A 27,612-nucleotide genomic window follows, 5' to 3' on the forward strand; every position below is an offset into this window, starting at 1 on the left:
ATGCCAGAAAAAAAATAATTAGTTACATGAGAGAGACATTACATAAACAAAATAAAGGACTATAAGCACACAGTATTATATATGTATATATATATAAAACAAAAAAGTTTAACCTCTCAGTGTGAATTTCATTTTTCTAATTTGAGGAAGGACATTAAATCGGCTGGGACTATTGAACACCTGTCACAGACCGGTCTATTTTGGGGGTGTATTATGAAACTGTAATTATGTGACTTCTGTTGGCAACTGATTGCACCAGCACAAATCAAAGCGGTTCAGTGGTTCAGAAATGGGAGTGAATACTTATGCAATTAACAATTATTACAACTTACAACAAATTATAAGCTAAATCACAGCCTTGCTGGTATTCATTAAAACAGCACTCTTGCTTGTGGCAAATATATATATTTATATATATATACTGTATATATATATATACAGTATATATATAGATAAATAGATAGATAGATAGATAGATATAGATGTACAGCATATATAGTACAGCATGAAGTATTTGCCAACACGAGTTTTATAAATTTGTTTACTACAGATATGCATTTTGATGTACATTGTGGCATAGTTCTTTTTACCATTAATTGTGACATAAAGTTAGAAATACTTTCATATGTTGCATTATGTCCCTACTATAATACATGCTAGTATGTCATAGCTGATGGAGTATTTGTGCACTTTACATCACTGTTTAGAAAATTACACATGGTCATTTTCTGTTGAAGTAAATAGAAGATCAAGGCCCTTACCTTTGTTGGTGAGTTGCTGTTTTTTTTTTTAAGTTGGGTGAAATAGCTTAGTGACTGTAGGTTTTCTATAAATCAACAATGTGTGACTAATGAGAGTAAGAGGAAATTGTGCTCACTTTTGTGCTCTTTTACATAAAAATCTCAGGCATGTTTTTAAGAGGTGACGTTTGTATTTCTACCAAACCTTTAAGCAAATAGGTGCAGTTTTGGCACTGTGATGTCACTTGGTATTTTCTTACAGTAACTTTCTCAAAAACTAAGAAGTTTATGTCACAAGAATACTATTTAAATATATCTAATTAATGATTAAAATAAAACACAATCTGTGCCTGTATAAGTAATCAATTATAGATGCCAATTACACTGCCTGCAGGATTATTTTAATTATTTTAATTGAGGAAAGTCATTATATTTCTTATGCAATCACAGATATCACATACTATTGTGAAACCTATTAAATGTTAACACATATTTGCTTATGGCAGAAGCTTGCAATGTAGTTAGATTGCTCAAAGTGGTCAATCATTAATGGGAGGATGAGTGCAGTTGGGCTGACAGTCTTTAAAAAGGCATTTGAACTTTACAGCTTGGCACTAGTGATGGACTTCATCATGGTGGTCGGTCGGGTCCACGTAAGGATAAGGCTACTATTAGCCAGCTTCCTCTTTCTCTCTGTCTATGGACAAACCTCAGGACCGTAAGTATCATATAATTTTAGATAAACAATTTAATAATATTTGTCAAAAACAATTACAGATCCTCACTCTGTAAGAATATACTAATATTTATATATAAAATTTGTTTTCATAAAAGTATTCAAAAAGTTCATTGTTTGTCAACCACCATCATCACAGAACAGCAACGAGACTAAACAGCGTTTAAATTCTAAGGCTTTTAGAATACCTACCTCTGCAGTGCAGTTCTGTATATGTAACACCCACAATTAAGTCCCAGCAGCTGAATGAATGAGTGACTATAGAAAAGGAATAACCAAAAACAATACTAATATGCTAGAATACTATCGTAATACTATGAGAGTGTTTCTGATCTCTAATTGTGAATAAAATTTTTTCTTCTCCTCATACCGTATGATACCATTGCATTCAATAAACAACAGTTTAGGTGCATCGAAGTGAAGAAATTGGCTCGTGATCTTACAGAAATCCATTGCACATGGGCACTTAAGATGTGGATTATAAAACTGCAAAATGTTTTAGATAGTCATGCTGTGTTAAACCTTTTTTTCCCATAAATAGCAGTTAATTTAGATGCACGAAATGAGAAATTAGCTTATGTTACAAACATCTTAAACAGATCTTGCAAATGATTCAAACTGCAGATAGGTATTTAGGTCAGTGTAAGTTAAGGCACTCTGTATACACTTTTGCAATACTATTGATTGATGAGCTCTGTTCTATTTAGTTAAGATCTGGCTACAATAGTTTACTTACATAACCTTTCTCCATTTTTCATTGATTACATATTAATCAGTTGAAAATAATCTTAAACCTTCATTTTTGTCTTTAGATATTTCATGGTGACATTTCCTGCAGTAATAGAGTCTGGCTCTGATGCAAAGTTCTGTGTGAGTCTTCTGAAGCCTAATGAGACTCTGCAAATGAACATTTATCTGGTTCACTACAACCAGAGCAGAACTCTTTTACAAGAGACAGTGGAAAAGGAGATTCACCACTGCTCTCATTTTGAGGTAAGAAATCCCAGAAATTTATATGTTTGTTTCTTTGTTTGTTTGTTTAGTTAGTAAGTATATTATTAGTTTAATCAACTAGTTAATTTATGTTTAATTTAATTATTATTAAGTTAATAGTAATTTTAGTTAGGTTTCATGTGGTTTAACATGGAATACATCTCTACAGGCTCCACAGGTTGAGGGTGAATCAGTGCAGGAGATCAAAGTAGAAGTCAAAGGTGAAAGTTTTAAGATGACAGAGAAAAGGAAAGTGATGTTTAAATCCTACAACACACTGGTATTTATTCAGACTGATAAACCCATCTACAATCCAGGCCAAACAGGTGATTCATTCCTGCAATATGCCTGACTATTTTTCAGTTTTCAGTTTAAACTATTTAATGAAATTTTAATTTTTACTGAAAGTGCAACTCAAAGCTTTTCACTATTATTGTTTCCCACAGTGAATTTCAGAATTGTCTCTATGGATTCTAATTTCATCCCATTTGAACAAAAAGTAAGAGAAGAGTTAATTCATAAAGGATTCCTATTTAACAGGACAACAGGGTGCTCGATTGTCATTTACATTATCACAGACCAATGTTTCTCCTGTCAATGTGTATTTTTTATATGGTACAATTTCCATTGAATAAAACATTAATTTTTTGTTATAATGTGTTGGATAATATTTATGGTGTTTCAATTATTTTATTTTATTTTTTTTTTAATTTTATGTTTTGTCTTATACTCCACAGTACAGCACAGTGAGTCTTCAGGTAAAGTAAAGTCATACACAATATTATATATTTTATGACGCCCTTGTTCATTTGTAATATCTATAATGCAATGCTTCCTCAGTGTATTCACAACACCGAGCTAATTGTAGTTATCTTTTGTGGAACCAAACAGGATAATCATCAGAACAGGATTGGTCAGTGGACAAATGTGTCCTCGAGAGGTCTGATACTGCAGCTTTCTCATGAGCTAAATGCTGAAGCTCCACAGGGACATTATCAGTTAATCGCTGACACTGGAAATAGGCTGATCACACACCAATTTAAGGTGGAAAAGCATGGTAAATGACATTACTAGTAACACTGTTTTTACAGATGTAACCAACATAATTTACTGTAATAATAAACTGCATTTAACTTTTAGTTTTACCAAAGTTCGAGGTCACAGTAAAAGCACCAGAAGAACACAGTGTCGGTGAGGAGGAACTGAAGCTAGAAGTTTGTGGAAAGTAATTTTCAAGTTTTTTTCTCAAAAATTGAGCAAAGAAATCTCTTAAAAATTCAGTTTTATTACAGTAAATGCATTGCACACTGTTGACACAACTGAATGTCTAGCACATGTTTATATGATATTTATCTCGTACTTATTATACATGCTAGGATTTATGTATATTTTATTGAAACTCTATGATATGAAGGTACACTTATGGACAACCAGTAGCTGGTAAAGCAGTGGTGCAGGTGTGCCGGACATTTTGGCAGAGCTCTCATGAGGCCCCAATGATTTCACCCTGTCTGAGTGAAACTGTGGAGGTATGTATATAACACACTTCACAGACAAATATTTCTCTCTCTCTCTCTCTCTCTCTCTCTCTAATGAAATGAGTCTCACTAGTTGTATTTGTTCCCATAGATGAGTCAGACTGGCTGTGCATTTTCTTTCATCAATGTGTCAACCTTCATGAATACTGAATTTGAACATAATTTTAGGAATCAGCTTGATGTTACTATTACACTCACAGAGGAAGGAACAGGTGAATCAGTAACAGATTTCTCAAAATTAGCAGACATTCTGTAGCAATCTGACTGCTAAATTTAAATTGTATGCTTAATATTATACATTAACAGAATTTTATTTTAGATTTCATAATAACATATTGTGATTTGTTTCCTTTTGTTTAGACATTGCCATGGTGAAATCCAAAACAATAAACCTCTCTTTCCAAATTGGTAAAGTGGAAATCCTTGATTCACCAACAAACTTTGAACGGGGAAAAGTTATAGAAGGAAAGGTACTTATTTTACATATTTGAATACTTTTTTTTTAGTATTTTTTGGATTTTTAGACCTTTGATATTGGTTTTATGTTTGATAGTATCTTGACAGCAATTCCTCTTTCCCTGATCAACAGATTAAAGTTACTACCTTCAGTGGAAGACAAATTCCAAACAAGAAGGTGTATCTTTCAGAAGGTGAACGGTGGTCTCAAAAGTTACTACTTAATCTTACTACAGATAGTAATGGATTAGCAAAATTCTCAATCGCTTCACCTGAACATCCTACAACAGAGATAAAATTGCTGGTATGGTATGATGAGTCAATCACTTCCCAAAAAAAGAAAAAACAAATACATATTAAGTATAATTTCTTCCATAAACAATTTTACTGTTATTATTGTTCCTGTGTCTCACTGTTATCTAGGCAAGTGTCTATCCAGAGGAAAAATACCATGCATACAAAACACCATACTTTACAACTGCTAATGCACGTATACAGCTGCTCCAACCTGCCACACCTTATAATCCAGTATTCAGTGAACTGTCAATAGAGAGCTCAGAGGAACCATTTAAGTGTGGTGCTGAAATTCCCATAACCATTAACTACTATATTGTTGGGGAAACTACTGAAAGTTACAGTATTGATCTTATATACATGGTAAGTACATGCAGTAAAATAGTATGTTTAATGAGACAGAAAATGCAAGCCACCTGTATTACCTTCATTCCAGCAGCTCTAAATGGACAGTGATTATCATATATTTTGACTCTCTGGTTCAGGTCTTATCTAAAGGAGCCATAGTTCATCATGGGCATGAGAAAGTTGAAGTGGAAGACTCTGCAGATGTCAGAAAAGGAAAAATCGCATTCCAACTATCTGTTGTTGCTGAGCTGGCTCCTGTAGTGCAGGTGGTGGGGTACTCTGTCCTTCCCAGTGAGAACATCATCGCTGCTAACAAGAATTTTGATGTGGAAAAATGTTTCAGAAATAAGGTAAAGCTAGCACCATCATTATTAACTTTTTACATTCAAGCAATTAGTCTGATTGCTCAAATTTTTTTGCCAAAAAACCTTCCTAAACCTGTCTAAAATTGTTTTCATCATGGACTCCAGGTTTCGCTACAGTTCTCTCCCTCTAAAGCAGTTCCTGGTGAGAAGAACAGTCTCGAGCTCACAGCTCATCCTGGTTCACTGTGTGGCCTCAGTGTTGTGGATCAGAGTGTGTTCATTTTGGAGTCTGGAGAACGCCTAAACACTGACAAGGTGAAATTAAGATTAAGATATACTGAACATTCACTGTATTCAAGTGCTATGTTTGTTTGTTTGCTTGTTTTAACCATTATTATCTTCTAATCATTTTTAATGTAATTTTTTAATTTACTTCGTCGATGACAGTATACATGCCATGGTTTTAAATGCTGCAAGTTATATTTCTATAGCCTTCTACATTACAGATGTCTCTCTTTTCATGAGTTTACTATAAGTAACTATGGTTGAATATATAGCTCTTGTTTCAGTTGTATTGTTGGACTATTCTGTGTTTGATGCATAATAAATCCTAAAACTGATTGTCAGCCATTTTGAATGTTCTTCACAGCATACTTTTTCAACGCCCTCCTATGTTATAGGTCTCAATTTCATAAAATTGAGATCTAGAGATCATGTAGGCATAAAGTTATTTAAAAAACTGTTGATAAGCAGCTTTATGCCAATGGAATTTAGTATGTTGCACATACGGTACAACTGCGGTATATCTTGTGGTTGCAATGTCTAATTTTTAAAAAAAAACTTTTACAAAATCATTTACAAAACTTTTAGCTTAGTTGACTTGGGAGAACTGGGGAACTGTCTCTCTAGGATAGGAATGCTGAGGTGTTCACCAACTGTGATGTCTGGGGGTTTGGCCCTAACTGCGTGCATATACTTAATTTTCATGTCAAGAGATTGGATTACAAGAGAATGAGACCTCTATTGGTTGGTCTGGTACATCTCATGTCACTCAATTTAAATAAAATCTTATATGCAAAAGCCTCCATAAAGAGGTGACAAAGTTTACTGTGCACATGTGTGTTAAGATACATTCAAATGATATGAAGTTCATTGCTAATTTGATGTTATTATTGTATAATTCCATAGATATATGAATTGTTACCAGTAACATCAGTATCAGATTATCCCAATATGGTTGAAGATTATCTGGAGTGCTTGCGTGTTAGACCCCGACGGGATGTATGGATTGACCATGTTTACGATACATTAAAGGTAACAGACTCACCGGTTGTAAAATGTAGCACAACTGATTGTGTAATTACTAATTATATATGTTTGTGAGAGTTATTAATCTAAAAACAAATCAAGAATGAAAAGACCAAAATACATTTTATTTAATACTTGAAGAGTGAATGTTAATTTGAAACTGCCTGGTTCCTGGCTCACTGTTCAGTGACGTACTACACTGACACTATGACTTATTATCATGTGACAGGGAGTGGGGCTGAAGATGGCAACAAATTTGGCTATTAGACATCCTCGCTGTTTGATATACAAAGGTGTGGAGTATCATCGTGGTCATGTTTATGGTAATTATCCTACATCCAGGCCTTTTTCTCATATTATTGTTCAATAATGTGGAGTTCTTACAAATAAGATACACTATATGGCCAAACGTTTGTGGACACCTGACCATCATACCCATATGTAGTTCTTCCCCAAACTGCTGCCATAAAGTTGTAAGCACACAATTGTATAGGATGTCTTATTATACTGTAACATTACAATTTTCCTTCACTTGAACTAAGGGGCCTAAACCTGTTCCAGCATGACAACACCCCTGTGCACAAAGTGAGGTGCATAAAGACATGAATTGCCAAAGTTGGAGTGAAAGAATTTGAGTGGCCTGCACAGAGCCCTGACCTCAACCCCACTGAACACCTTTGGGGTGAACTGACATGCCGACTGCACCCCAGGCCTCCTCACCTGACATCAGTGCCTGGCCTGACTAATGCTCTTGTGGCTGAATGAGCACAAATCCCCACAGCCACTCTCCAAAATCTAGTGGAAAGCCTTCACAGAAGAGTGGAGATTATTATAACAGTAAAGGGGGACAAAATATGAAATGGGATGTTCAACAAGCACATATAACTTTTGGCCATATGGTGTATGTACACTAAATTACGTATTTTTTATGGAGTTGATATGTCCCCAATGGGTACCATTAAGATAGTCATTATGAGGTTCAAGTACTTAGTTCCTTCAGATATAATATCTTTTGTATAAGTTATGTTAATTATTTATGATTTTGCTGATTTGCAGTGCAATTCAGTCCAGAAATTGCATATAGCCTCTCAGTAGACTCAGCATCATCAGGATATTACGAACCCATCAAAACAGCTCGCAAATTCTTTCCAGAAACTTGGATATGGCAACTTGTTGAAGTGGGGTTAGTGGATCACCATTTCATTTTTATTTGATGTATTTGATCTTGTAAATATTTAAAAAGAAAATTTAAAAAGAAATATGGTGTATGGTGAATTTAGCTATTATTTTTTGGACACCTTTTATAGGACCTTTTTTTTTGCATATACTCAGGTACTGTATTAATTTACAATAAATATAGTTATAATATACTAAATAATGCATAATTCCCTTCATGATATGGAAAACTTAGAAATTTGAGTGACATTAATTGTCCACAGGGACTCTGGATCTGCAAAGCTTCCTGTCACTGTTCCTGACACCATCACCACTTGGGAGACAGAGGCTTTCTGCGTGTCCTCTGGGGGTCTGGGACTGGCTCCTCCTGTTCAGCTCACTGTATTTCAGCCCTTCTTCCTGGAGCTCTCGTTGCCTTACTCCATTATCCGGGGAGAGGTTTTTGAGCTGAAGGCCACTGTCTTCAATTATCTTTCCAAATGCATTATGGTACTGTAATGCCAAGATTATATCCTCACAAATATTGTAACATATGAGATGCACAGAAAATTAATCACCTGTGCCTCATCGGTAGGTTAAAGTGACTCCAGAAGCTTCCTCAGACTACACTCTGAAACCCTCTTCTGATGGCGAGTATTCATCCTGCCTGTGTGCAAATGGCAGAAAAACCTTCAAATGGACCCTGATTCCCACTGTGCTTGGTGAGACTTAAAACTTCTTTAGATGAGATATATGTCTGATATGTCAATTGCATTATATTTCACGGAGAATTGAAGAGTTTGTTATTATGCTACAGGAGTCTTGAAAGTGACAGTGAGTGCAGAGGCAGAACAATCCCAGACTGTGTGTGACAATGAGATTGTGAGTGTTCCAGAGAGAGGCCGCATTGACACAGTTACACGAAGCCTGATTGTACAGGTTAGTGACTTGAAAATAGTTTAAAATTTAGAAAATTTAAGCTGAGGCTAATTATTACTATGATTTAATAACAATTTTCCCCTATGTAGGCTGAAGGAACTGAAAAGACAAAGAGCCAAAGCTGGTTATTATGCCCACAAGGTTAGACTTACACATATAAACTGGTGCCCACAATACTGTGCCACTCAGTGCAGATACTTAGTAAACTACTTTCACTTACAGGCAACAGTGTTTCAGAGGAGTTGGAGTTGACTCTTCCTGAGGATGTAATAGAGGGATCAGCACGAGCTTCTGTTTCAGTACTTGGTAAGACAGAAAACATTAAGAATATAAAGTATAAAGTAAATAAAGTAAATTTCTCATATGTCATGGTTTTGAGGTCAAAAATGCACTATTGGCAACAAGTAAACAAGTAACAAGTAAGTGGAAAATTACATATAATGATAGAAGACTATACAAAATACAGCAGTGGTGAAAGTCAACACAGGAATAATTACCACCCTTCAAAAGAATATGCAAACAGTACTGAATAGCATGCTTTATATACATACATAATAACTTTACACATGATAATTAAAAATTTCCACTCAAATAATTGTACCTCTGCCCCACTGAACACCGTTGGGGTGAACTGGAATGCAGACTGCATGCCAGGCCAACTCATTCAATATCAGTGCCCAATCTCACTAGTGCTTTTGTGGCTGAATGGGCACAAATCTCCACAGCCACATTCCAAAATCTATTGGAAAGCCTTCCCAGAAGAGTGGAGGCTGTTATAGCAGCAAAGGGGAGATCAATTCTGGAATAGGATAACAGAAAAGCACATATGGGTAAAACGGTGAAGTGTCCACATACCTGTGGCCATGTAGTGTAAGTCTAAGAACCTATTTTTAAATAAAAGCATTTCTCTGAGAAAAAAAAAATTGGTACACCTTTTATTGTCTTAAATTTTTTCTTGCTTTGGGTCTAAATATGAGATTGCAGACAGCATCATTTATCAACAGGGGGAAAAACAAAGAAAAGAAAACCCCAAAGATTACAGTTTCAGAATTGCATATTTCAACTGATTGTTGAACTTGTTATAATTCAAAATTGATTAAACACAACCTTCATAAAGCAGTCCTTGTGAGAGCAACCTCTTCCATATTTTAAAAATATTGTGTTAAATAAAACTTTAGTTTATAACAGTAACGCCAGTTCTCTGATAGCACAAGTAAGGCATTTCACTGTACATGCCCCTTTGCATCCCCCTCCCCCTTCCCCCACAGAAAGTATAGTCCATTACTACAGCCAAGATTGGCTGGCGGACATGATGTGGGCATCACAGAGGAAGGACTTCCTCCCATCTTATAGTCCTCAGCGCAACATCAGCCTGACATTCTAGTCAGTCTAGATAAACATACCTTTTCTTTGCTCTACACATGGAGGGTGGTCCGGTGAGATACCTCACTCATACTATCAGAGAGCTGGGGTTATGTTTGCAATCTAAAATTCTTTCATTAACTCACTATGGGATATAGTGACTCTCGAATTGCCCGAGAAGGTTATCTCGAAGACAGATACCTAAGGTTATCTCGAAGACATAGCCAATCAGTCTGGCATGTCTGTTCGTGAGCTCACACTATGGACAGTGTGTGCCAATGTGGGCTTAGTCACTTCATTCCTATAAAACCTCATAGAGATGAGTGGTGACGACCAACTGGATGCAGTGCAAATATACTTAATCGATATTTGGCAACATAAGGCCCAAGAGGTGGCCAGTCCCAGTGTGAAATGGGCGTGCAAGCCTATGGGATGCTGTAGCCCCTTGTGGGAATAACATCAATCAACAATCTAGTGTGAAAAGTCCTGTTTTGTGATTGGTTTACCCAAGCAAGGCACAGCCCATGACACAAACAGCTGATCAACATAAGATCGCAGTGCACGTACTGGACAGAGTGTGTTCAATCTCTTCTGCTCTTTGGCGATGAAGGGAAGAGGATAAAAGGCAAATAAATCAGATGATGTATCAATAACTTTAGGGATAAATGCAGGATTCAGTTTCGGTAAAACCTTTCCTTCACCCCACAAAATGGCATACATAATGGGTTTAGTGAGTGTAAATGTCACTAATGCTGAGTTTAGTGCCTTTTGTCTTGAGATGTATTTGATCATGTGATGGTTTGATGGATAATACCTCCAGCACCATAGCTAAATTCCATGGAGCATTCATAGGCCAGAGCTGAGGAGCCTCTTTCATGTATAGACATATAAAGGGGTGTTGGTCCGTTTTCATGTTCTCAAAACCTATATGGCAGCCAGGTATACTTGGTGTGGTGGAGGAGGCTTTGCCTCTATTTTATCTAGTAGTTCCTGTAGATTGGAGGGCACATGAACCTAAAGCCGAACACCAGTCCTCAAACATGCACCACTTGAAATGTTTGCAAGAACATTATCAGATAGCACCCCTGTGGTCAAATTTAACCTCTCGCAGGCCTGGATTAAAGTACACAGCATTCAGGATGAGGAAGAAAATTTTCCCAGTGAGTCTGAGATAGGATATCTCTGTGGATCGGCAGGGGAATAGGTGCAATCTATAGGGGTCACTGGGTCATTTACAACCCCCCATACCACCCCCCAAAACTACAGCTGGGGGCAACACTCCCACGATCCCAAACAAATTAAAGAAAAGCTACACATGCCAAAACAATCCAAAAACACCTCCATTTTGTGCACACTCAGCAATGATACATGCTTGCACTTTTCTGTTGCTCACTGACAGGTCTACACTCTGCTGGCAATTCAAGTTTGAGACTATGGGGGCGAAAATAAAACATCCCACTCATGTGATTGGTCACTCTCAACCCTTTTCTTTCAGAAACAGATCTCATTCAATGTAAAATTCCCAAAATCAGCCTTTAGCAAAGGTTAATATAATTTAAGACCTACTCTGCTCCAGATGCTTTGTTATTATCATTCATACCAACTCAAAACAACAACTGTGGTATTTAACTGAGTGTTTATACCCTTTAACAATGGCTCAACCACATAGTCAGGCACATTTGTCTGCTATTTTGTCTTACATTTGTGAGCTAGATTTATCAGCAATTTCATGAGCATAACGTTTTATCAAGATAAACGATATAACGATTACCAAAATGACAATACATCGAAAATGTCTGAATAAATGAGAAACCTGCACTCATTAACCACAGTTTTCAAGGTTTATTTCCCATATTTAACAAAAATAAAAAAGCAACAACCTAGGCAAGCTCACAAACAGCACCTAGGGGTCAAACTTCTGTGAGCATTTTATTAAATTATGTAGAATAAACTTTCCAACTATGTGTGTAGGATATGTAGAATATTTTATTTTGTTGTATTTATTTGTTTGTTTTTTATAAAAGATGATACTCTTATAGAAGGTTGTAGTCTTATAAAAGGTGACAGTCGTGGTCTTGTCCTTTCTAGTGTGTATGGGAGACTAAATACCTAAAAACATTTGATTGTAATTTCATATGTAAGCACTTAGGAAAGTCTACAATCAAAATTCATTACATCTGTAAAAGTAAAACCATACTGCTGGTTCATTCATACTGGTGCTCAACAGATGTAACAGTATGGTAAATACTGTTACCTTAAACCGGCAAATCAACCAGCTGGTAGAAGTCCATAACTCTAATCTAAAGGGTGAATTTGAAAAAAATCAATGAAACTCTGTTGAATGTGATTAGAGAGTTAGTGAGAATTAACATAAAAATTATTTTTTGCACACATATTTCATTTTGCGCCTGTTAAAGTGTTAAATGGCTTTGTTTTATAGTGATCCTACAGTGTAATATACTATTGCATTTCACTTTGATAGCAGCATCTGATCTCTGAGCACAAACAATCTGCATTGCTGGTGGTATAATGTTGAATAAGGCCAGACTGGATTTAATTACTGTATAATTTTTTTGTCCCCCATTGTTTAACTCAAGTTGGCACCTATGATCAGGGGCCATGGTCAGCCATAGATTGGTTGGATTATATCAGCTAGCCATTGTTTTTCTGCCAGCAGGGGACTATCAGAATAAGTGAGATCCTCCCCTCTTGCACACTGGTTAGAGTTGGGGCAATCACGTCCAATGGTGGAAACGCATATAAAACAGTCTGTGACCACTCATGCACTAGTGCATCCCCCCTTATCAGAGCATGCTGACCATTCCAGGAATAGAATAAAGGGCACTGATAAATCTCTTTCAAGAACTTTATTTCTGCACACTCATAAATATTATCCATAGGCATTTGTAGGGCAGGAAATGTGCCCTTTAGAACTGGCTCAGGAACACGACTTTTTAGCATCAGAGTGACTGGTGTCTGGCTTGGCCTGCCACTCCTCCAGGTGCAGCATGCTATGTCACACAAAGAGAAAAAAGGCAGGAGAGAAAGGGTGATGTCTTTGTGAAGGGGGTGAAGGAATTCTTAGCCCACATAGCCCTAGGATCCAAAGGTTTGTTTTGACCCTGGGTGGTGGCATGGGGGCTGTCGCTTTCCGGGGAGACATAAGTAGAGTGCTTCACCTTGCCCTTACTTCTCCTCACACTGCTTTTGTATGGTGGTCATCACTGGGCCAAGAACGGTGTATGGTGTACAGCCACGAGGCTTTCGTTTGTCTCAGACAGCAATGGGGAAACCGCAATGAGTTGCTCACCCCAGCTAGTTCCCTTAGGAATAACGAGTTCCTGAGAGCAGCCCACTGGGCCTTGTGACAGGAACATGGCTGCTCCCACCATGGGGTCTTCATCAATCATGCTAGCTTGGCATGCTAGCTCGTGCTGGAGACTCTTGAGGGAAAAACTGTCACACAGTCACGGTATCCACACCTTCCAGTGCAGCCTGGGCACAAAACACACACTGGATTAGTGTCCAAGCTTGATATCTTGTTCACAAAGGTGCATGTCTTCACTGGTGCTTTGCCTTTTCCAGTGGTAAGGGGAGGATCCACCACTGATATCTTTTCTTTGTGGCTAGCTGGCTAAGGCTACTGTTTGCAAACAGACTAGCCACAAGCAGGAGAATATTATCTTGTAAGATGAGGTGATGCCTAAACAGGCAGCCTTCGGTGATTGAGGGCTGGCTCCCTCTGTGAACAGTTTAGCTAACCCACCAGGAGGAAGTCCAACCTCTGTGACAGCATGAAGGGTAGTGTCCCGTAGCGAGATGTAGAAAAGAATGCTTGAAAGAGAATTACACAGCATCTGCATTTGACTAAGATAAAATATTACTGATTGCATGTATTAGTTTTTATTTGCATGTATTTATCCTGCATACGCATTCTACTTTGTATGTGTAATTTTGGAGTTGCCAATCGTTTTTGAGTTATTTTCATTTATTTTCAGGAAGGTTTGCAATAATTCTGGAGTTGACTGCACTTTCGATAAATCTGCTAATCTTTTACATGATCATCTTAAAAGTTGCTCTCAGTGCTTGAAGTTGTTGTTCCTCTTTCGCCTGCTCCTGCTGGGGTCACCACAGTGGATTATTAGTCCGCATATTTGATTTGGTGCAATTTTTTACGCTGGATGCCCTTCCTGACGGGCTTGGGACTGGCACTGAGAGCGCACTGTTGCACACAACCCCAGTGGCTGGGGTTGGTTCCCTGGCCCGGAATCAAAGCACTCTCACCACTGTGGCCTAACCACTAGCCCTCCAGGGACCTTCTCGGAAAGACTTGGTATTGGTCACTGCTATGCAGTGTTTCAGAGTGTGAACTGGTAGTATTAGGCTGCATGATCGTGTAGGGAGTGAAATTTAAGGTTAAAATTAATGTTCTGTAACTTTAAATAAGATCTAGAGGTAATATCGCGAGAGCAGAGACCCACGATTAGGATCGCGGGAGAGAATGGTTTGGCGCGCAGTGATGTGAGCGTAGAGAGAGAGAGATGATGTGCACTGTGTAATTGGATGTGGCTAATTCATGATGTTCACCTCCTTATGTTTAATAAATCAAGTGTTATGATCTCCCGAGCTCCCTGTCGGTGTCCTCCTTGCAATAAAGCCAAGAACCCACGAGCCAGCGCGCGGTAAGAACTGTGAAGCTCGCATATAGAAACTACGCGCGTTACACTGATGGCAGCGCTGGTTGGCTTTTTTTTTTTTTGTTGTTTTTGTTGGGACACTTGTTTTTTCGTATTAATCGAGGTGGATATCGCCACTTTAACCTGCAGAGATGTTGATACTGTTTTTTGTATTGTTTTTCACGTGCTCTTTTTGCAAGTTTGGATTACATTCATTCTCTCTCCCACGAAATGGCGGACGACGAGCATGAAGCAGCTGCAGTGCAGAGAGACAGACATGTTGCAGATGCAGCAAACCCACATCTGCCATTTAAAATTGACCTTCCTAATCCTTTTTCTGGAGACGGTACAGAGCCTTTTAGTGCATGGATACAGAGATTTGAAGTTGCACTTAATGTCTCAGCTGTATCCCTGGATAAGGCCAAACTTCTCCCTGTCAAGCTTACTGGTCCAGCATTTGCATATTGGCAGTCTCTTCCATCTGAAGTGAAAGCTGATTATGAGTTAACTAAAGCCAGTTTGACCACTGTTTTTGGCCGTACAACATTTTTGGCCACATTTCAGACATTTGTGAATGCACGTCCTCGTAAACCACAAGAACCTCTTGAAGTCTATGCTGCTGAGCTCACAAATTTAGTGACTGAAGCGTTTCCTCAATATGATGCAGCAGCACGAAATTGTGAAATTTTTCGTAGATTTGTGACCGGTTTTGACCCATCGCTTCAACTGAAAATCCATGAGCATGGCGCTGTGACTTTGGACAATGCTTTGAAAGTGGCCACTCAATGTGAACGTGCTCAGTTGGCCATCAGTGTTGCTAACCCTTCAGTTGTTATGCCTGTGATGGTGAATCAACAACCATTGGCTAACATAGTGACAGCAACCCACATCACTGACCTGGCATCAGCCATAGCTGAACTCCGAACTCACTTGCATGCCTTACGCCAGTCTCATCTACGATGGACGGATGAACGTGTGGACCAGCTTTCGCAGCGGATTTCCAGTCTTCAGGATGAGGTGGCATCTTCCACACGCGCTCCACATCAGACCTGTGCAGCCGTGGACTACGACATCGCAGCACGCCATTGCCAGCCTGGCTGGGATGATCATCATCGCCATCGAGACTGCTGCTGTACTGCACAACACACACAGAGAGGTCGACGTCAACACCCTCGGGACGACTGCTGTTCTCCACGACACCACCATAGCCACTCCGAACATGATCAACCACCCCCAAATGATGACTTCTCCTACCAAAGACATTGTAGTTACTCTAATTCTTCATGTAGTTGTGAGTCACACACTCCTCACACCACACAATCTGACCAATACACCCCCCACAGACATCATTATGGAAACTCCAGGTCTGGCCGCTCGGCTTCACTGGAGCACCGGCCTGATCTCGACCGTAAACATGGAGCCCATTATTCTCGCTCACCCAGTCCACAGTACAGACATTCCAGTTATCGCAGACATAGCTCTCCGTCGCCACCCCCCCAATCCTATAGTTCACCAAGGTATTACACCTCCCCCACATGGCACGTACACTTCTCTCAGTCTCACAGAGGGAAGGCCCCTTTCTCGCCACATCAGGGAAACGAGTAGAAGCTGTCATTGGGGACCAAATGCCAGCTTCATCCCCAATAATGGTCCACTCTGACACAGTTGGGTTTAACTCTAGTCCACCCATGCCTTTTATTCGAATTGCACTGGCCGGTACTGAACTCCATGCCTTGGTGGATACTGGGTCAGGTGGATACTTGGTGGATACTTGGCTCTGTGACAGCTCCCATACATATTGGGGATGTCACATTGTCCCATGTATTCCATGTAGTACGCACCGCTATACATCCTGTTCTTATAGGATGGGATTTCCTAGTTGAGCACAATGTTACTGTTGACATACCACATGCACGTTTACAACTATATAACACTTCAGTGCCGCTTTCACCACCCCAGTCACTGATTCCAGTACAGAGTTTGGCAGTCAGTGTCTCTCAGGTGACTGTCCTGCCTATGTCAGAAATGGTAATCCCAGTTTCTATCAAAGATGATGGCGTAGCGAATCCTTTCACTGACACGTATGTGGGTATACTGGAACCACAGCCTCCTCCAGTTATGACCTTAGGTGTCGCTCGAACACTGACCTCAGTTCAAAAAGGGAGGGGCATGGTTCGAGTTGTTAACCCGACTAACGAACTAGTCTCTCTTGATGCTGGATGCCCATTAGGTCAGCTTTTCTCAGTCACTGGCAATACACATGATGAGTATGCATTAGTCTCAGCCATGACTACTTCTACAGAAGCTGTCCATCCAATGCCTGAAGTGCATTTGGAGGATACACAGTTAAATGCTGAAGAACAGGCACAGCTCAAGAGCCTGCTGACAGAGTTTGCTGACATTTTTAGCTCTCATTCTCATGACTATGGCAAAACTAATTTGATCACGCACAGCATTAACACTGGCGACGCTGCTCCGATAAGACTGCGCCCATATAGAACATCACCAGCTACTCAGGTTGTACTGCAACAAGAGGTGAAAAAACTCTTGGATCACAACATCATTGAAGAGTCTCATAGTCCATGGTCAGCTCCGGTTGGAAAAAGGATGGCACACACCGGTTCTGTGTCGATTACAGACGCCTCAATGATGTTACAATTAAAGATTCACACCCTCTTCCTCGGGTGGATGATACCCTCGATAGGCTTTCTGGAGCCAGAGTGTTTAGCACTATTGATTTGACTGCTGGTTATTGACAAATACCACTCAACCCGAATGACAAAGAAAAGACTGCTTTCTCCACTGGTACTGGGCTATTTCAATTCCGTATGATGCCCATGGGCATCTCCAACGCACCGCCCAGTTTCCAGCGCTTAATGGAACTTGTGCTTCGGGGTCTGCACTGGAGCGTTTGTTTGATCTACTTAGACGATATTATCGTCTACAGTGCCGATTTCCTACAGCACTTACGTGAAGTTTTCCAGCGATTTCGTACAGCTGGTCTAAAACTTAAGCCATCCAAGTGCCATCTAGCACGCTCCTCTGTTACTTTTCTGGGCCACCATGTTTCCAGTGCCGGTGTTGAGCCAGACCCATCTAATATAGATAAAGTTAAGACATGGCCAATCCCAACATCAGCCAAACAGGTCAGGGCTTTTCTGGGTCTGTGTTCTTATTATCGTCGATTCATTAGACACTTTGCACGCACGGCTGAACCCTTGTACCATCTTACACACAAGAGAGTATCATTCTCTTGGTCAGCAGAAGCAAATGAAGCTTTCAATGTACTGAAACAGGCGCTGACTTCATCGCCAATTATGGCTTTTCCAATACTTTCAGCTCCTTTCCTCCTATACACAGATGCTTCCCTTCATTCTGTGGGCTCTGTTCTTTCACAACAGGTGGAAGGAAAAGAGCATGTCGTTGCATACGCCAGTCATGTGCTGTCTGCTTCAGAAAGAAAATGGTCTACTTTCGATCAAGAATTGTATGCCATTGTGTGGTCGGTTCGCCACTTCCGACACTATCTTGCTTGTCACCCGTTCACTATAATTACGGATCACAAGCCTCGTCTACGGGTAGACGAGCTCGTTGGGCCATAGAATTGGACCTTTATGATTGGCATGTCATTCATCGTGATGGAGCTAAACACCTTAATGCAGACGCCATGTCTAGGCGGCCAGACACTAATCCTGTGGAATCTGATAGTTGCTCTCGGGGTGATGTGTCCACCATTTCAGTAGCAACTCAGACCACATCAATACCTTTGCAAGCAAAACCGGTGTCAGCACACACCCAAACATTGTCCATGAACAAAAATGTTCTTTTGCCCACACCTGTTCCAAGTCACACAACATCAAATCTCGTTCTAATCCAAAGTGATTGGGATGTGATGGACAAACAGAGGTCAGATCCAGATTTAATTGTTGTTTTCTCTTGGATAGAAACAGGGTGTAGACCACCCTTATGGAGGCTACGTGATGCTTCCCCATACCTCAGAAAACTGTGGACACAGTTTAGTCGCCTCATCATTCACAATGGGGAGTTATGCAGACACTTACGCAACTCTTTTGGTGATAATGCCTTGCAAGTGGTCATTCCTACATCATTGATTCCTGAAATACTCAGTCATGTCCACGGACACCCATCAGTGGGTCATTATGGTCTGGCCAAAACGTTGGACAGAGCTATGCGGTCCTTTTACTGGCCTTATATGTCTTCAGACATCGCCGAACATTGCTCCCAATGTACGGCTTGTCAGTCGCGGCGTTCTCCTGTGCCCCGACCGCAGGCGCCGCTCATTCCTATCTCTCCTGACCGTCCATTCCAAATAGTGGCTGCAGACATAACAGAGTTGCCTATTTCAACCAAGGGTAACCGCTATGTACTAGTAATGATGGACCTGTACACCAAGTTTGTCAATCTCTATCCATTAAAAGATCAGACAGCTGTCTCAGTGGCAGGTTGCATCTTTGACCACTACATTCCGCAGCATGGCGTCCCTCAGGCCCTACACTCGGATCAGGGCAGACAGTTTGAATCTGACCTCATAAAGCACCTTTGTAACTTGTTGTCAATCAAGAAGCTCCGTACGTCCCCTTGTCATGCTCAGTGTGACGGAGCTGTTGAGCGATTTAATCATACTCTAAAAGATGAACTTTCCAAACATCTTTTTGACTCAGGTACGGAGTGGGATGAGCACCTCCCACAGGTTGCATTAGCTTATAACACCACTAAGCACACTAGCACAGGACTGACACCCTTCTTTCTGGCTCATGGCCGGGAAGCCCGCATTCCCTTGGACACACTACTCCAGGACAATAATGCTTCCAGTTCAGCAACAGCGGGCACACCAGCAGCATATGCTAACAAATTGCGCAAGAGACTGACCTGTGCTTATCGTTCTGCAACTGCTTTCCGAGACAGGGCTCAAGACCAACAATGCCTGAACTATGATCGTTATTTGAAATACACTCCTTATAACAGTGGTGACTTGGTGTTAGTGGATGATCCTGCCTCCCGCCACAACAAACTGTATCCACGTTGGGTGGGCCCATATGAGGTTTTGCGACCAATATGCCCCTTTGGTAGTTAAAATCGGTTTGCATATTTGGGCAAAACATGCAACTGATTAAATCATTTGAATCATTTAAATGACAAGACTTACTAAAGTGACATCTGCTGAGTGGAAGATCCAGCTTTAGTTTCAGTAAGGCAGCTGTAATACCAGCCTGCAGTGCATTCACTGCTGCTGCTGAGCCCCTCTCCTGCATTACATGCTGATCATCAGAATGCTCTGATGGCAAGCTGTCAGCCACTCTCCATTAGAGTGAGCTTATTAATCAAGTTTAGAAAATAAGAAGATGCCACTGAGAGAACAGGGTCTGTCTCTATATGAGAGACAGCTGTAGTAAGCTTCTCCAAGGCTACTAGTCCCAAAAGAAACTGCCCTGGCAGTCCAGAAAATAAGAAAGGAGAACATTAAAACACATGAAGTGATATCTAGTAGACAACTGTGAACTCTTTACAAATTCTTTTTTTTTTTTTGGTCAAATAAAGCAATGTATTTTTGCTAAGTTAAAGAAAAGAATATTATTGCTCCTTTTTTTGTAGGAGATATACTTGGCCGTGCATTAAAAAATCTGGATGGACTGCTAAGGATGCCATATGGCTGTGGAGAACAAAACATTGCACTCCTCGCTCCCAATATCTATATTCTTCAGTATCTAGAGAACACTGAGCAGCTCACCACAGCTATCCGTGAGAGGGCTACAGGTTTCCTTAAGAGTGGTAAGTGAGATTATATTTCTCTGTTTAATTTTACTGGACAACACTAGCCATGGTGAACATATACTTGCTGATACAATCAGAAACAATCATTTGTCTTTACACAGGATACCAGAGGCAGCTAAACTATAAACATTATAGTGGCGCATATAGCACATTTGGCAGTGGAGAGGGGAACACATGGTAAGAATTTTATAGGTAGCAGTAACGATGCAAATGTTTAAAAACACAAAACTATTTTTATCTAACACTTTCAGTCATTGTGAATTTACTCTGAGAACTGTTGCACAAATATATTTTAATTATAGACACAAATAAATCTCCATCACCAGGTTAACTGCTTTTGTCGTAAGGACCTTTGGCAAAGCACAACGTTACGTCTTTATTGATCCAGAAATCATTAACCGTTCAAAGCAATGGCTCATAAGTATGCAGAGATCAGACGGCTGTTTTATACGAAAGGGACGCCTGTTCAATAACAGAATGAAGGTATGTAAGGTTCTAATGCTCTCCATACTAGAGAACACATTTCTGAATAAATTTACTGAATTTCTATTTTATGTGTGCATCATTTTCATTATTCCAGGGTGGTGTAAATGATGATGTGACCATTACTGCCTACATCACTGCATCATTCCTAGAATTGGGCATTACAGTCAAGGTAAGAACATGATACAGTTTAAAATTTTGCTTTCAGATGACAAGATTCTATAAAGATGCTCTGCAAAATTCATAATAAATTTCTATATGTAACTGAAACTTTTCAAACTTTTGCAAAATTTTTCAAAATTTTCTTATTTACCATTACTTATGCTTTGATTGTAGAATCCTGTTGTGAATAAAGGTTTGTTGTGCCTGAAGTCTTCTATTGGTAACCAGACAAACACTTACACCACTGCACTGTTGGCCTACACTTTCAGTCTGGCTGGAGAGACTGAAATTCGAGAACAACTGCTGGAAGAATTGTATGGTGTTGCTATTTCAGGAGGTATTGAATTTTAATTCAAATATAGCTTCATGGGCATATTGTAGTTTGCCTGTTCTTCCTGTGTCTGCATGGGTTTCCTTCCTGCCAGTAGATTGGCTACACTAAATTGCTCCTAGGTGTGAATGAATGTGTGGTGCCCTGTGAGAGACTGGCATCCCAGAGGCTGTTCTCCTGCTTTGCGCCCAGTGTTCCTGGGAGAGGCTCCATATTTACTGTGACCTTGGCTGGTCAGACCTAAAAATTTTAACATTTCCTCTTTGTCAGTTCTGGCATTTAAATGAAAATATCATTTAATGGTACAGTAAAGTCTTATACTATCAAAATTAACACTATAATCTTTCGTCTTCTGATAGTAGTCGGTTAATAGCCTTTTCCTCTGGCCATACATATCTCAATCAACTCATGACTAAGCAAATTATCTTATTTATGTCTCGTTGATTTTAGATGGTCGGCTTCACTGGGCTCAGTCAGCGTCACATGACTCCAGTCCCTTGTCAGTGGAAATCAGTTCCTACGTGCTGCTAGCTCTTCTCACTGCAGGTCAACTCACTGCTGCTGATTTGGGCTCCGCTAATAGGATAGTCAGCTGGCTGGTGAAGCAGCAAAATCCCTATGGAGGGTTTTCCTCCACCCAGGTACTCAAAAAGTCTGTGATTACTAGTCAAGTTGAGATTTCTATACCATACTACAATTAAAAAAATTAACACAAGTTACAGGGTTAGGGTTAGGGGTATTAGTATTATCATATATGTACAAACATTAAGAGAAAAACAACTTTTCCTTCTATTTTAATCAGGACACAGTTGTGGCCCTCCAAGCTCTGGCTCTGTACTCCACTAAAGTGTTCAGCTCAGACGGCTCTGGCACAGTAACTGTAAAGTCAGCAGATGGACACAGTCACAACTTTGATGTGAACCAAAACTACAAGTTACTGTACCAAGAAAGATCATTGCAAGATGTTCCTGGCAAATACAGCATTGAAGTGAAGGGCTCCACCTGTGTGTCAGTGCAGGTCAGTACATCTTTCTTCTTGATAAGAGCTTCTTGATAAGAGCTTTATCAATCTTCTGTCAAAAAGTTGATAAAGTGAGATGAGTGCTGCAGATCCACATTTAGATGTGTCACATGTTCCAGTATTTTTGATCACTTGTAAAACTTGGTGGGTTCAAACACACCCACCATGTTCTAAGATGTGTAACACATCTAGATGTAAATATCAGGAAATGAAAGCTGAAATTCTGAACTATCGTCTCATATTCATCTTTTGATCTCAAACCAAAATGTCTTCATTACATAGCAAAAACAAAAGAATTGTCCTTTCCAATATTTTCAGAGGGGACTGAATATTAAATAAAAGAGACAAAAATTAAAATATGTGTATATGCAAAGTATATACATTCAGTATATGTACACTCACCATCTGCTTTATTTTAGTTACATCTGTACACCTGCTCATTCATGCAATTATCCAATCAGTCAATCATGTGGCAGAAGCGCAACACATAAAATCATACAAATACATGTTAAAAGCATCAGTTAATGTTCACACATACTCTTGTTCTCCTGGGATTTTCGCACACAACACTCACTAGATTTTGGTTTGAAAAATAAAAAACATCCAGTAAGTGCCAGTTGTGCAGGTCAAAGGAGAATGTTCAGACTCGTTCAAGATGACAGGAACAACAGAAGACCACATCAGGTTCCACTCCTCTTATTAAAACTGATAGAGGAGACTGATGTACCCAATGCAGCTTTAAGAGACACATTTTCTGTTTATTGACTGCTTCATGGATGGCACCTTTTATCCCACTTGCAGACAGCACTTTTCTACAATGTCCCCACACCTACTGAAACCAGTACACTGAGCATCACAGCTACAACTGATGGAAACTGCACAAAATCATTTGGAGCAACTTTGACCCTCAAGTTCACCATCACGTAAGAATCAATGTGTCTTGAAACCTTGACCTAATATGAGAAAACCTGTGGCTGATTTTGACAGATGATTTGTAAACAAATTATAAGTAGTCCCTCATTACATTAAATTGATGCAAATCATCAAAAAAAAATTCTCAAATATTATAAAATCAGTAACATGCAACATGACTATACCATGGGTCAACTACCTGATTTGTGCATGCTATTTCCATTATAGGACTAGCTACTGGGGCCTGTCTCATGAAGCATGATTTATTGCTTAGCTAGTTATCTTTGAGTTTAGTTTTATCTTATCCTGGACTTCCTGTAGGTACTCTTTACCAGGTTGTATCACCATGGTAACTTCTGTCCCTGGAAGACTAGTGGTTAGGCCACAGCACTCTCACTGCTGCAGTCCGGGTTCAATTCCTAGCCAGGGAACCAATGCCAGCCACTATGGTTGTGTGCAACAGTAGGCCACAGCCCAGATAAAACTGGGGATGGGTAATAGTTAACTAATGGGCAGCATGGTGGTGCCTTGCGATGGACTGGCCTTCCCTCCAGCACGTATTCTTGCCTTGTGCCCAGTGTTCCTGGGATAGACTCCAGCTCCACCTTGACCCTGATCAGAATAAATGTGGTTACTAAAGCTGAATGAATGAAATAATGTTTACTGTAGCACAGTATAGCATTGTTTACAATTGCACAGGAGATCTTGTGCCATAGTTTATTTCTAATTGCATACCGCTAAATTGGGTATTAGGAGGTGTCGATAAAGTTAAAACATGAAACTTTTTTTTTGGGATCAATGCTTTATATGCTTGACATTTATTGTAGTTGTAGAATTTGTTGTTCTGCAGCATAAAAGTCTCATGTGATTAGCTTTTGATGCAAAAGTCACACCCTACTGTGCTTCATGCATCCTGATGGTAAAGTTGTTCATAAGCATCATGAGATGAGTTAACTGCGGTTTCTTACACCACCTACAGAGGATCAGTGGCAAAACAGTTTTCTGTCAGCGAAGTGATTGTTTCCTGATGAAGACCGCATTGCCGCTTTTCACACAACTTGCTCAAAGCTCACTCAAATTCAACTTTGACCCAGTTTATGGTGACCTTTTCAATAAGATAAGCCCTCATAATGACACGTGTTTTCTCCCATCTTTTTCAATGGACAACCAAAGGCAAAACCATTTTTTCATTTTTGATTTAGATAAATGCTGGATTTAGAAACATGCAGAACGGGCTAGCTCTTCAAAAGTGTCTTGATGACATAGCACTGCTTTAACTTTGCGGAAAACATCGCTGCCCCCAGTCATACTACATGACTTGAATTGTTTGTGTATTTGGTGTTGTAACATGTGTAAACTACATGATCACTTACAGACAAGACTCACACACTACACAATCTTTTACCTGGTGAAACCTCTGCCAAAGCACACCTGATTCACAAATCCCGTTCTCTCCTGAAAATAAATGCAAGAGCTGTTTATCATGTGACTGTCACTCTTTTGTACAGAAACAAGAAAAATATTAAATATGAGAAAATGTAGAGAAAATATCAGTTGGGGATTTGCAGGCAGTGTACAGAGAAAAGAAGAGTAGCTATTTTTATACTGTGCACCATCAGGAATCATGTTGTGTTTGTTATTATTTTTGCTGGGGTTCACATTATGTGATTCATCACTTAGAAATCAAAAAGGCTTGAAAATATCAGAGCCTTAGTGATCCCTTCAGACTAAGAAAATCCTTTTGCTGGACAGTGCACACTACATGACCAGTTGCTGTGCGAGTAGATGCCAAGCTGGAAGATGTAGCTGCCGAGCACCAAAATGAGTGAGTGACTGGATAATCTGGGCTAAATCTGTGTAGTGTACACTAGGCTTTAGGTTTTGACAAGTGGAAACTGAGTCTGGAACCCAGGCTAGGTTAGATCTGCTTGGTGAGACAGGCTCCTGGTCTACCAACTGGGCAAAAAAGCAGTAAATTAGTTACCAGATGTCTTACAATTAATGAGTAAATATCCTTTTATTGTTATTAACTAACTTTGTTTTGGTTTGTTTGTTTAAAATTTCAGATATAATGGGACACTAAACAGCACTAACATGGTCATAGTGGACATAAAACTCTTATCAGGGTTCACAGCAGATCCTGGTGAAGTAAGGAGAAGCATATATTCTGTTGCTAAAAAAATTCAGTTATCCGTGTGTCTATACCTAAATAGATATGCTAATGCATGTATGTATGCTGTTACATTATTAATTTACTAATGCAGAGTAAATATGTTTTCTAAGCTGAAGAATTTTTTTTTGGTGGAACGAGTTGATTCCAAAGATGACCATATTATCATGTATATAAAAGAGGTAAGAAGAGAACACAGTTTAGAAATCTGCACATAACATTAATTATTACCTATATTACACACATCTGCTGTACAGCCACTCCAAAGAAAATATGCATGCATTATTTATTACACACAAAAACAGTTATGATGTAGTATGTTTACAATATGATGTCTGGTGTATCTCCAACAGCTCCCACGGTATATTCCTTTGAGCTTTGAGCTACACATTACACAGGTGCTTCCTGTCAAGAATCTCAAGCCGGCAGTGATCAAAGTTTATGATTATTACCAAACAAGTAAGATTTTCCTAGGTTGTGTGATTTAAACTCTGTTATTGTGACTGTATTGCTTCCACTTACTGATTCTTTTATTCAGGTGACCAGTCTGAGACGGAGTACAATTCCCCCTGTGTGTAAGCTTCCAGATCTGCATTAAAGATACAAAAAAGGTCTGCATGTCTTTGGTGTGTTGGTTATATCTTGTGCCTGAGAAATAAATATGGAGTTCGCATACATATTGTGTTCAAGTTTTAATGCTTTTTTTTTTATTTTTTTATTTTTGCAATATATATCTCACGACCCTGAGGGGTTAAATCTAATCAGCCCTAATGAGCCCAGCACAGTAGAATCACAGCCTGTCAGGTGATTATAGTCATTTTTCCCAAAATTAGTTAGGAGGAGAAACAAAAAAGTTAGATTTTTTTTTTTTTTAGAAAAGTTAAACAAAAAAATAGACTAAGCACACATTGTCCAAACAAAGTACAAATTACATAAAAGGACAGACCACAGAACCATAAGCTTAGTGATTTTGGTTACAAAAGGGTTACAACTTTTTTCTTTACCATGTTCGCTATTCAGAGGAAATGTGGCATGAACCCTGAAGAGCAGACATATTCAAACTTTTCCCCATGAGCCCCCATGAGTTGCGTAACTATATAGCTACTAATACTTAGTAGCACCTTTGGCTGCAATTACAGCTGCAACTCTTCTTGGAGATGTCTGGTCCATTTTAACACATTCAGATTTTTGGTTTTGACTCACTCCAGTGTAGCTTTGGTAGTTTGCTTATGGTCATTGACCTGTTGGAAGGTGAACCTCTGTTCTAGTCTCAAGTTTTATTATGTTTATTTTCGACATGCAAATAAATTTTACATTACATTTATTATTTTATTATATTTGGTTTCTGCCAAATTCTGCATTGTGCCTAAACCAGAAATTTCAGTTTTGGTCTCATCTGATCAGAGAACCTTTTTCCACATTTGCTGAGTCTCCAACATGCCTTTTGGCAACTTACATGGATTTTGTTTCCTCTTAAAATTCTATGGTTGTCCTGTGAACAGCTTATCTCATCTGAGCTTATCCCATCTCTCCAGCACCTTCAGAGTTACCCTTCTTGGATGCTTCTCTAATGCCCTTCTTACCCAGTCATTGACTTTTGCTGGATGGCTTCCTCCAAGCTGATTCTAGGTTGTGCCATCTTCTTTCCATTTTTTAAATAATGGATATAATGGTGATCCACAGGATGTTCAAAGTTTGGGATATTTCGTATAACTAAACCCTGACTGATACTTTTTTCAGAACTTGGATTGCTACTTGCTTTGATAGATCCCCATGTTTGTTTCGGTATGTTCTTTAATAAACCCTGGACTCCAATCAACTAAGTATGTAACTTCTGATGGCAACCAGTTGCACCAGAACAAATTTGGGGTTTCACACTTATGCAATCAC

General features: G+C 39.4%; 1 protein-coding gene across 1 annotated transcript; it reads left to right on the forward strand.

Moving 5' to 3' along the window:
• Positions 1-1,305: 1,305 nt before the first annotated feature.
• Positions 1,306-26,397, forward strand: LOC117595701 (alpha-2-macroglobulin). Its single transcript, XM_034310686.2, has 34 exons — positions 1,306-1,458; positions 2,289-2,469; positions 2,639-2,795; positions 2,916-2,968; positions 3,207-3,227; positions 3,361-3,526; positions 3,610-3,694; positions 3,884-3,998; positions 4,099-4,219; positions 4,368-4,477; positions 4,597-4,767; positions 4,887-5,120; positions 5,243-5,455; positions 5,576-5,725; positions 6,599-6,724; positions 6,948-7,041; positions 7,775-7,901; positions 8,158-8,383; positions 8,469-8,595; positions 8,691-8,812; positions 8,902-8,953; positions 9,035-9,118; positions 20,464-20,640; positions 20,745-20,820; positions 20,970-21,126; positions 21,224-21,298; positions 21,463-21,625; positions 22,070-22,260; positions 22,422-22,637; positions 23,442-23,563; positions 25,619-25,700; positions 25,836-25,904; positions 26,076-26,181; positions 26,261-26,397. The coding sequence occupies exons 1-34, from the start codon at positions 1,361-1,363 to the stop codon at positions 26,299-26,301; spliced, it is 4,308 nt and encodes a 1,435-aa protein (XP_034166577.2). The 5' UTR covers positions 1,306-1,360; the 3' UTR covers positions 26,302-26,397.
• The last annotated feature ends 1,215 nt before the right edge of the window (positions 26,398-27,612 follow it).

Source organism: Pangasianodon hypophthalmus, chromosome 14 (genome assembly GCF_027358585.1).
Source record: "Pangasianodon hypophthalmus isolate fPanHyp1 chromosome 14, fPanHyp1.pri, whole genome shotgun sequence".
In the NCBI taxonomy this organism is placed as follows: domain Eukaryota; kingdom Metazoa; phylum Chordata; class Actinopteri; order Siluriformes; family Pangasiidae; genus Pangasianodon; species Pangasianodon hypophthalmus.